This window comes from Electrona antarctica (genome assembly GCF_951216825.1).
Source record: "Electrona antarctica genome assembly, chromosome: 9".
In the NCBI taxonomy this organism is placed as follows: Eukaryota; Metazoa; Chordata; class Actinopteri; order Myctophiformes; family Myctophidae; genus Electrona; species Electrona antarctica.
In genome coordinates this window covers 26,344,359-26,355,658 of record NC_136790.1, presented here as the reverse complement: position 1 = coordinate 26,355,658, position 11,300 = coordinate 26,344,359, and the positions used below count along the sequence as shown (strand labels likewise).

At 40.7% G+C, this 11,300-nt stretch overlaps 1 protein-coding gene across 1 annotated transcript; it reads right to left on the bottom strand.

The window, feature by feature from the left end:
- Positions 1-236: 236 nt before the first annotated feature.
- On the bottom strand, positions 237-11,300 carry cdk5rap1 (CDK5 regulatory subunit associated protein 1). Its single transcript, XM_079509586.1, has 13 exons — positions 10,655-11,300; positions 10,457-10,560; positions 10,345-10,379; positions 9,992-10,092; positions 8,797-9,007; positions 8,331-8,451; positions 7,163-7,393; positions 4,563-4,660; positions 3,310-3,365; positions 2,645-2,775; positions 1,902-2,051; positions 1,533-1,673; positions 237-910 (listed from the first exon to the last, which is right to left on the bottom strand). The coding sequence occupies exons 1-13, from the start codon at positions 10,932-10,934 to the stop codon at positions 800-802; spliced, it is 1,770 nt and encodes a 589-aa protein (XP_079365712.1). The 5' UTR covers positions 10,935-11,300; the 3' UTR covers positions 237-799.

Below are 11,300 nucleotides of genomic sequence, written 5' to 3'. Positions count from 1 at the left end.
TATCAGAAAATACAGAAAGAAATACAATCCGGACACAGCAAAGCAGCTCCCAAAGCATTTCGCTTCATTAGGCTTATCTTCGTTACTTGCCAACACAACTGCTTTAGGGGCTGAGAGAACGAGAAAACCAGGTGCTCACCAGAGACGCAAGATTCAACAAAGTTAAAATAGTAAAAGGTGCTCCTGGATCAAATGAGATAAGACATCAGATAAAAAATTGGAGATCCGGGCACTCAAGGGTTAAAAGAGGTAGCAGCCTTTATTAAACCAACATGTTTTCGACCACAAACGGTCTTGATCAAATCATATATGTTGATTTGTGATGTGCAGTGTGCAAAATCCTCCTCTCAGAATGTAAAAAAAGCTGAGGTAAATTGATTGGTTGTGGTGTAGACTAGACTCTAGTCTACACCACAACCAATCAATTTACCTCAGCTTTCTAGGCACTAGAGGACAGTATCATACTGTATTATACACCATTTGAGCTTAATCAAATTCCAGAACCTTTTCAGTATTTTCACAGTTCAATGTGTACACACTCATGGTCAGGACCTGTTGTATAAATAACATTTATTTGTTCTTGTTTTCATAACGCCATGATCACAGTCATTACGCTGTATACCAGATTACCAGTTGTCCAACATAGAATGCCACTAAAAATACTACAAAGGCCACCGATTTCTAAGCCTCTCAGAGAAGAAAATAGTGTGCAAAAATGTGTGTATCTTTCATGTCAATCACACACCTTCAAATAGTGTCTGTCTGTCATCTTGAAGAGGGAACTGGATCATCGTCTGTATCAGAGTGAAAGATGCTGATTACACAGACTCGGGTTGTGTCTGGCGGTGTCCTTCAGGGAGCTGTGACACACGGCGTGACCTCTCAGGCTCTGGGAGTTGGCTGATAAGATCTACATCATGGGAAACATTTAGAAGGAAACAGAAGCACAAAATGAAAGGATGATTGAAATAATCAAGGCTAAATTTTGATAATACTAATGATCAATAAATGTATTATTATTTTGTCACCTTTTTACAGTTCTTGTTGGGGTATTTGTCACTGTGCATTTTTCACATAAATTATTCGCATCCTCTGCATTTAACAATTAGTAGTGGGTGCTATTAAAACAGCACCAAGGGATGCCATTAGGCGTAAGTGTCTTGTTCAGGGTAGATGGGGGGGTGATTTTATGGGCCCTATTATGTTATGGATTTGTTATAAAATAACAATAATACAATTTTGTTAGAATGTTATGGTGACCTCTGTTAAAATGCGGTCAGACCATCAGGCTTCGTTTATAATGACATAATGAACTAGGGATATTACATACAGTTACATTTTTATACAAGTCAAACATAAGTTTTACATGGAGTTTGAGCCCATTAGGTTGTAAATTAGACTGGTTAAAGAAGTTCCAAAATGAGTGAGACTATTCAACACCAAAAGTGAATGCACCTCTATCAGATGGTAAAATAAAGACTTTAAGAGGTATACAAAAGCACACCCAAACAAAATCAAAAGCTCAGGAATACCTTAACCAGCACATAGTCCCCAGGGTGAATCGGGGCAGTGTGAGAGTCTGCAGGCTTAACAGCTACGTCATCTTTGGGGAAAATCACCTTCACGTTCCCATCACTTCTCCCACATAGCTCCAAGGCAGATCTCTTACTTTCCTGTGCACAAAAAAGGAGACATACACGCAACAGAATTTACTTTTATCACAGCATTGACTTTTCAAGCAAAAAGCTTTTCCTCACACTTCTGTCTGAGTCATAGGAAGATAATTTCAAATGTGAGCTATGTGGTGTACATTTGTTTATACAAGGGTTAGGGTCAGTTACTCTTTTATCGAGCCATTTTTGTGGCCGTCTGACTGGCCAGGTTAACACTGCAGTACTCACACCCTCCACCAGGACGAGCTGTGTGCTGCCAATGAGGGCAGCGTTAATCCTTGCTGCCTCCTCCCTGAACACACAGATGAGCTCCTCCAACCTGCGCCGCTTTACCTCTGGTGCCACATCGTCCTGTAGCTGATGGAAGGCGTGGGTTTTCTGAGGACAGGAGGTACACAGTAGGAACACAGAGGATTTTAAATATAAATTCAATTTTTAAACTACTAGACTAAGACATAACTCAAAGCAGTTGTCCCATCATCAATCTCAGATTCTAATTCATATGACATCATATGGCATTTTTCAGAACTTTATTTAGGATATGCTAATAACTAATATAATATACTAATATAATATATTAATAATTTAGTTCCCACAGTGTTGTATATCACTTTACATTGGTGCTATACAGGCCAGGGATTAAAGCAACAAAAAAAAAAGTATCTCACTACTGAAAACTTTTGTTGGCTGGAGTTCCAATCTGTGATTTGTTAAACAAATTGCACTTGGCAACATAATATCTTGATTCTGGTGTTCAGACATTTTACACATTGTGTGAAGAGTAGGAAAAATGGGAGTCCTGCACACTGTCTTCACTTATTATACTCTTCCAGTTCATTGCTCCGACGCACCTGTCCCTCCATAGGTTCGCAAAAGGACCTTTTTCTTCATACATTGTGTGAAAACATACATTTGAATTAATACAATTGGATTGAACACTCACTTTTAGTTGTGTTAATATGAGTACTGACCTTTCTCATGCTGTAGGCAAAAAGGAAACCCACATTGTAGCCCACTTGTCTGATCAATGAGAGTGTCAATTGGTGGTCATCCTCCGTCTCCCCGCAGAAGCCTGCGATGAAGTCACTGCTCAGGCACACGTCTGAGACACAATAACAGCAGGTCATCCATGGCTGACCATCAAACCTCAATCTTATTTTCTGTTGTGTGGGATTGTTTTAATGGAAGATGAAGATACAGTTTGGATATATGACTACAGTACATAAAACATGGGGTCACGTCTTGGTAAGAACTTAAATGTTGGTAGCGAATTACAGCATGAATTGCTACCTGCAGAGAGAATGACATTTTTCAAAGTTATTACCTGAAAGAAACAAAGAGACATAACCTAAAGCAACTGTATTACATATTACCTTTGATAATGTCACCATCTATAGAATTGTAGATCAGACATCGCTGCAAATACCTCTAAACCAGCACCACAAACACAAACTGTTGCACCGTCTACCATACAAACCATTTTCCCCCTCATTCCTCAGGAATGGTTATTGTGAGAAATATACCGGTGAAAGTTTATATTCAATTGAAAAAGTTTCACAGTATGACTTTGAAAACAGAACATTTCCTATTGCAATGTGGAACATTCAGTACATCTTGAACAAATTGTGCTCCCTACCTGGAATAATGTTCTTGATGTTCCCCACAAGTTCAAGATAGGTCTCTCTTGTATAGCTGTAAATTGTACAAAGACAGTTGTGTATGAAGAGACTTAATGAGTGTAGACATGTTATGGACCACTTCAACAAAATTCCAAAGTAACCCGGCCTAAGCCCTGTATACTAATTATCATATGACCAGTAGCAAAAATAATAGCCGTTCTACAAGCTCTGAACACATTGCAATTTGCACTGACACATTGTGAGCTTGTAGATTTGCTACTTTCACAAAGATTTTGACATGCCCAAAATAGGGATGCGAGAGATGCTAGGAGTGATTAATTTTTATTAGGTTTTTTATAGACATGACAAACAAGACATACATAACGACAATACTGTTATGTTACATGCTTTTATTTGCCTTGTCAAGGGAATGTAACCTTATTTTCTGTGTCTTTGATTATTAGAAGTCATCATGACCTCAGGTCAATCAAGAGCACATTAGCTGAACCTTTAGTACTAATCAAGGGTTTATAAACCACGCCTTGTCAGTTTAGAGAGAGAAAAAGGACTGCTCTGTATTCTACACTCACACGGACTGTGTTTGGACCTCACAGCTTTGTTTGGGAGTACGGTACTTTTGGAATGTTGGTGTTTTGTGTACGTTTATCTTTGTAAAGAGACAATTCATCGTGCTTATTTCATTGTGCTTTTGAGAGACAATTCATGAGAGTTTATTTCATCATGCTTTAGAGACAATTCATGAACTATTTCATCATGCTTTTGTTAGAGTAAAAACATTTGCAGTTTATTGATGCCAGATAAATTAATCTTTGTATTTGCATTGCTGTCTTAGTACATTGCATTTCATGTTTGTCAGATAAGATTTTGACATGCTTCTTTTTTCTGTATTTACAGTTTCACACTTTTATTCTTTATTAAATGGACATTTATGAAGAAGACGAGTGTTTGTGCTATCTGGTGATGCGTACACATACACATGCTCAGGTTCCAGAATATATACACCAGACTATAATGCATATAAAACATGTATCAGCCTATCGTAATGTATATAGGTAATAAATACATGAAACATTAACCAAAAAGAGATATAGCAGACTGTCCTGCCCGTTTCACCGCAGCCTCGACCAGGTGTATTAGCGATACAAATTTGTTAAGCCATTTAGTGAAACAAGGTACAATAGGAGTCTTCCACTCAGTTAAAATAATTAGAGTGATTAATTGAGTCATTGAAGAAATAGTGACGTCTTACCCACGGCGCATAGAATTTAGGACGTTGCTGCTACCACTCTGGGCTGGAAGGTGGAGCTGCTTGCAGATGTTCCCTCTCTCTTCAATAAGATGCAAAACCTGCAAATACACAAGCCAGGATGAAAACACCAATAGATCACCTAATAAACCAGGTGAACATGCTATTCTAGTATATACAATACTAACTATTACTATAGTGTATGATAGTGTATCTGACGCAAGATCAGGCTTTGATTGCTGAGGTTTTGCTCGCTGTGTGTGAAAGGAGCTGCGAGAAGATCCAGCGCCGATAAAAGTGCTCACCGACGCCTTCCCGACCGTTTCTGAATATCTAGCAGGTTTGATATTTGGCTGTCTCGCCGACTGGACATCATACAGTATGAAATGGGTTGCGACCGCACACTGAGAAGACCATATTTCAGCCAATGAGAGCACAGGACCGCTGTGCTCACTGACACTGTCTGCCTGTATCGATCAGATTATATAACCTTTATTCCTTGGGTAAATCCCTGTGTCGTACAGTACATATTGGTAGCAATATTAGCCCAATGTTGCTGTTAAATGTCTATAAAACCAATGCATTTCACTTGAATAATGTTGATAAAACCACATCGGAATAAACAGTGCAGAGCAAACTTTTGGACCTTGTGTGCTGTGTGTGTGTGTGACATGTGTGTTTGTGCGCACGCATACGCTGAGAGACAGAGAGTTATTTAATGAAAATCAAGATTTAACGTCCTGTCTCGCTATAGCGCACGTAGTTATACGCTATCACGAACATTTCTCCCTGTGTAGCCTGGCTATTCCTGTGTGTGTGAGAGAGAGAGAGAGAGAGAGAGAGAGAGAGAGAGAGAGAGAGAGAGAGAGAGAGAGAGAGGCGTCCTGTCGGTCTTGCACGGCATCCTGCACGTGCGCGAGATGTCAAAATTTATTTTAATAAAAAACAAATGATGTAGCCTATGTATCGGGTCTGGATCGCATCTTGGTGAACTCTTGCAGTGTGTGATGCCTAGTCGGCTATCAATCGTTTAGTGTGAAAGCCACACAGATATAATGACAGTCGATTTAAAAAAAAGACTCTTGTAGTGTTAAAATACATCATGATCTGATGACACGCTGACAACTTTAAAACACCTAGATCCACATTCACAACGGAGAAATACGCCATAGTGTAAATGAGATGCGTAATGATATCCTATTTATCCGTCCGATCAAGCTGCGATTAGCTCCCGTGTCATTCAGCAAAGGTGGTGTAATCACTTCATTTGTGCGGATTGGCCTCTTTCCCAAGCGATTCACCTGGTGTCACCAGATTCAATGGAACATCCACGCCCATTCCACGCCATATAAGGCAACAGGAAATATCTGAATAACTGAAATGCGTCATCCACGGTGCATGAGCTTGTAGAACAGTTAATTTTGACAGCAATGTCAACGGACTGAACGTTATAAAGTATAGGCTACTCTCATGACCAACTCGTTCATTTATTGATTTAAGTTCAAGCTCAAGGCTATAGCCTATAGGCCTACTTGGCAAATACCTATAAAGAGCCATTTCTATTGAACAATTACACACTCGCCTGCAGAGTGTATCAGAGCTGCATTGACTCATGCGGGGAAGTCCGTCTTTTAGATTAATATCATCTCACTGTCATCTGTCTGAATGCCATGTGGAGAATGGATTTGTTCTGATCATGGACACGTAGGCCTATATATATATAGCTATTTAAAATTTCAACCATACGGCGGGTAGCCTATATCCTCTTTGTCAGATGTAAGTGCAGGTTCATTTCATGATGTCGTCATATTCAAATTATTCGCGGGACATTTGGCTTAGTTGGCACCAAACTTGATTGATCTCATGAGGTGAGCTGGCTTAAAACTATATGGCCGAATTGCACGCGCTGATGCCATAATGTGGACTTCTATTTTTGAGTGGTGCAAACCACTCCAACAACTGGCTTTGTACCCGTGTTCGTACCAAAAAAACCAGCATGGTTGCTATGGTTAGTGTGTGACGTCACTGACATAGCTGATCAGACTATATAAGACCTTGCACCACTCAGTTCACACGGGTGTGATTTTTGTATATAGGGCTAATTAGCCCTAGTGACTCTGTCTGCTGTCTGTCTGTCAGACCGGCATGTCGACGAAACATAGAATGCATTAGAGCCAAAAGCCAGTTGGGCCGGGCCGGGCCGTGTTCTGTCCCTGACCAACGGGCCCAGGGCAGGGCCGGTTATATTAATTTTCCAATGTGAATTTCACCCAGATTGGACTTGGTTCAACGGTCCGTCCGTCGCTCTTTCTCCCCCCCTCACGATATGAGCGTAAACACCGTTGTGAATGAGGTCCCTAGTCTGTAGGGGCCATCACAAAATGTAGGGCTTTTTGCAAGATACATATAAATGTATCGAACCTGGATTTTTTTTAATGCCCTTTTGTCATAATATTTCCCTTCCATGAGCACCGGTCATTTGAGAGAAGGATACCAGTAGTGCTCTTTTAACTTCTCTATTCTACATAAAGTGCATTGGGCACATGCATAGACCAAAAAACCTTTCCTCAGTTTAATTTGGTTTTAGTGTCAGTGTAACACACCTCATCTGGGAAATCTTTGGGATGAGGGGAGGTGAATCTGATCCTCATATCAGGATCAATGTTCGACACCCGGTCTAGCAGGTCAACGAAGCGCAGGCCTCCCTTCTTGGTGCGGTAGATAGTCCTGAAACCCTGGCTGAGCTGAGTTGGGTCGGCGCCGCAGAACTGCTCCTCTGAAGTGTCCCTGTAGCTGTTTACGTTCTGACCCAACAATGTCACCTCTTTCACACCCTGGGACGTAAAAGAGTAAAGGCTAATGTCTACAATTGAATGGGAAAATATACAGCACATACAGTACAGCAGCCAGCAGGTGATTACCAATATCCTTGTTTCTCCTTGGTATTGATATCTCACTGTCAACGATTACAAAAATGAATTGTGCCGACAGGGACACCAAGTTATTGAAGTTATCTCCTCCTGCCATTTAAGAAATATGCCTCAGCTCCATGTTCACATCCACTTATCCAATCACACACTCATTTAATTCTCAGACCGCTCTATTTCTTTCTTTTCAAAATCTTTTTATTGTAATTTCAATAATACAAATCTCAGAGATCACAGGGCAGACATACAGTAATGAAAATACTATTATTGCACAAAACATGCCCCTTCAAGACAAAAGGAAAAAAAAACATTTTCACCCCTTCAAGTCCCAATTTAGTAAAGCCAATTCCCAATTCCCCAGCCTCTCTACGAGTACTCCATTTCTGCTAACCCCCACAATCAGTTATTGGGAGGGTGAAGAAAGCCTCGGGTCTCCTCCGATACCCGGGGCCGTCAAGCCACCATCTTCTTTCCACCTGACAGTGACAGGTCTCACTAGGGGGGCATAACACATGTGGAGGTACACGGTATCCCATCCCCCCCACCTCCTCCACCCTGAACAGGCACCCTAACCGTTTGTTATAATGGATAAAAATTGAATTTCATTTATTAGCTAAATCTAACATACTGTTCTCTATTCATTATTTTAGTCTGGCAAGCACTCACAATCCAGTACTCTGATGTGTCCCGAAGTTGTCATAAATAAGAGCATGGAAACAAGTGCACAGTAGTATCCCGAGAACTGCTGTGCACTTTGTTTGTATCCTGTCATAAAAAGTTGCTCTGAAGAACAGGACCGGCTAAATTCCTAAAATGTAAACATTAACGTAAAAGCAAAACTCACCTGTTCAGATAGGACCCGGATTTCCTCAAGGATGGAGATAACAGGTCGACTCCTCTCTCTCCCACGGGTGAAGGGAACGATGCAGTAACTGCACATATTGTCACACCCACGCATGATAGACCTAACAGAGGTAGGAAAAGAAAACTGTCAGTGTTACTGAAGTGGCTGTAAAAGACACATAAATGCACAATGCATCAAATGGACTGAAAACTATATTCAATCATCCACCACTACAGTACTATAGGGTTACGAATATCCAGTCCATAGGTGCTTTCACTTGGGATAGTTAAATGCCTTTTATACCTCATAGTACACACTTAGTATGTAAATCAACTTGAATTGCGTTAGTCACGGTTAGTGCATGAAATGTGCTTTACAAACAAACTTGTCTTGCATTACTGTGTTGATAAGGAGGACCTACAAAAATCCCTGTTGGGCTCTAAAGTGTCCTTTAGAGTCGACTCACACAAAAGCGCTGTAGCCATGAGGGGTGTGGTGGACAGGCATGATGTCAGCATATGTCTCTTCTAGTGACAGGAGCACGTTGCTGGCCTGTTGCCCCCCGCCAGCTACAGCCAAGAGGCGGGGAAGGTCTCGATATGCATCTGGACCGGCCAGAACATCCACCAGCTTCTCTCTCTCCAGAAGCTCCGTCTTCAGCCTCTCAGCCATGCAACCTGGACAACACAAGCACACAATTCAATTCAATTTCAATTTCAATTCAAAGGGCTTTATTGGCATGAGAAAACATACGTTTACATTGCCAAAGCAGAAAGCACAATACAACAGTACAATCAAAACAAAGATTATGTACATTTGAAATTCAATAGATCAATTTCTATGTACCAAGATCACTGGATACAGGTATAGTGCAGGAATATACACAATGATTAGTCTTTAGGGTGGTTGTGTTCCATTTGATATCCTTCTCCTATCACAGCAACTCACTAATCTTGCTGCTGTGTTTGCACATTGTTGTACTTCGCCCAGCAGATATGGGAGTTTTTTGTCATTGGTCATGTTTTCAAAATCTCCGTGTGTGGTTGTAATCTGTGGGAAGTATGCGTCTCTGATGTCTTGGTACAATGGACAGATGGTTAGGAAGTGTAGCTCGGTTTCCACTTCATTTTGTGTGCAGTGGGTGCATAGTCTGTCTTCTCTCGGGATACAGGTCTGCCTATGACGGCCTTTCTCGATCGCAAGACTGTGCTCACTGAGTCTGTACCTAGTTAAGATTTTTCATGATTAGTACCATAGTAATGATCGGGGGCAGCGGTGTCCTAAAAGTTAGAGGAACGCACTGGTTGCCAGAAGGTTTCTGGTTTGATTCCTCCAACACTGCTGAAGTGCCCTTGAGCGAGGCACTGAACCCCCAACTGCACCAGTGGGACTACTCAAGACTATGGTTGTGGTCAGCTCCCAGGTTTTAGTGTGTGTGTGTGTGTCTGTCTGTCTGTCTGTGTCTGTGTCTGTCTGTCTGTCTGTGTGTCTGTCTGTCTGTCTGTCTGTCTGTGTGTGTGTGTGTCTCTCTATGTGCAGGGCCTTGTTGAGAATAAGCACTTGTGCTCAGCTATTACCCTCGGTAAATAAAAAAATAAAAAGTAAGACTGTAATAAACAAGGTCACATAAACAGTATGGTACTACGGTCACAGTAACTTACCTAAAATCCCAATTTTCATTGGTGCTAGAGTCTTTAAACGTTTCTTCTTCATCGCTGTGAGTTGCTGTAGTCTGTTCCAAATTGTTTGTTCAGCTTTCTCTCTGTAAAGTGTAGCATGGCAGTGTGCTTTTGTTATTTTCAATGAAAACTCCAGTGATGTTGGGTTTCCTGTTTTCATTGAATTTAAGAATTACATTGCAGAATCCTTTGAAAACACACTAAAATTATCATTTAAAAGTGCATGACTGCAAATCAATGGCTGCTTTTTGTAATTCCTAGAAAAGTGGACAATTTTTGATCAATTGTTTGAGATTTTCACCAGATATGGGTTCATGTTTTCACCTTACCCTTACCTTATAGAGCATGTTACAAGAAGCACAACATCTGCCTGTAAACACAAGGAAGATTTAGACACATCAAACTTCAGAAATTAGAATTGTAAAATTTAAACGCATTTTCACGTACCTCTGAAAGTTCATTAGTCCGTTGATATCCCTTCTTCTGTAGTATGGACCAGGCTATCTCGGTGTCATTGACATTCATTTGACAGCCATACGTTTCAAAGCATACTGTAATATATATATATATTTAAAAAAAAGTGCTTAGTATTTATAGCTAAAATAGTTGATGATAAACAAAATGAGACTGAGTGTGCATACTAACCTTTCCTTGCATTCCCCAGCTCTGAATCTTCAGACAGATAGGGGTGTTTGTCTGTGCTCCTCTCATTGTCAACAGGGGTTTTATTAATAGACACTCCTTTCACAAAGTCTTCAAACCTTGGACCTGAGACTAGCCGAGTCTTGAATTTGTCCACCCTCCTGTTCGGTCTTAATCCAATATTATTAGATGACTTGCAGCAATAATGGTCTTGTATACAGCGTATAGGTAACCGTTTATGTGAGTTCTGAAGCAAAGGTCTAAGATTCCTAATGTATTCCATATTAATAGCTTGTCCTTTCAACGTAGTTGTGATAGTTGGCTATCATTCACAACTAATCTGCCAACCTAATTCTATGCTCCCAACCTTATTTTACAATTGGTCGTACTAGTGCTATAGTTCAGTCGCCATTCAAATTTCATGACAAGAAGTAGTTTCAAGATTAAACTATTTGTTCCATTAGTACTATGAAATCGAATATAATTTACTGGGTGGGAGCTAAATTCTCCAATCCAATGTTGTGGTGGATGCAGGGTGGATGTCAATGGCGTCCGTCAGCCAAAAGATTCCGTACGGTGTCCGTCGTAAAAGCCTTCCTCCATGAATGGTTCCAGCCTGATTGTGGGCGCTTTCGGAAATAGCTCACTG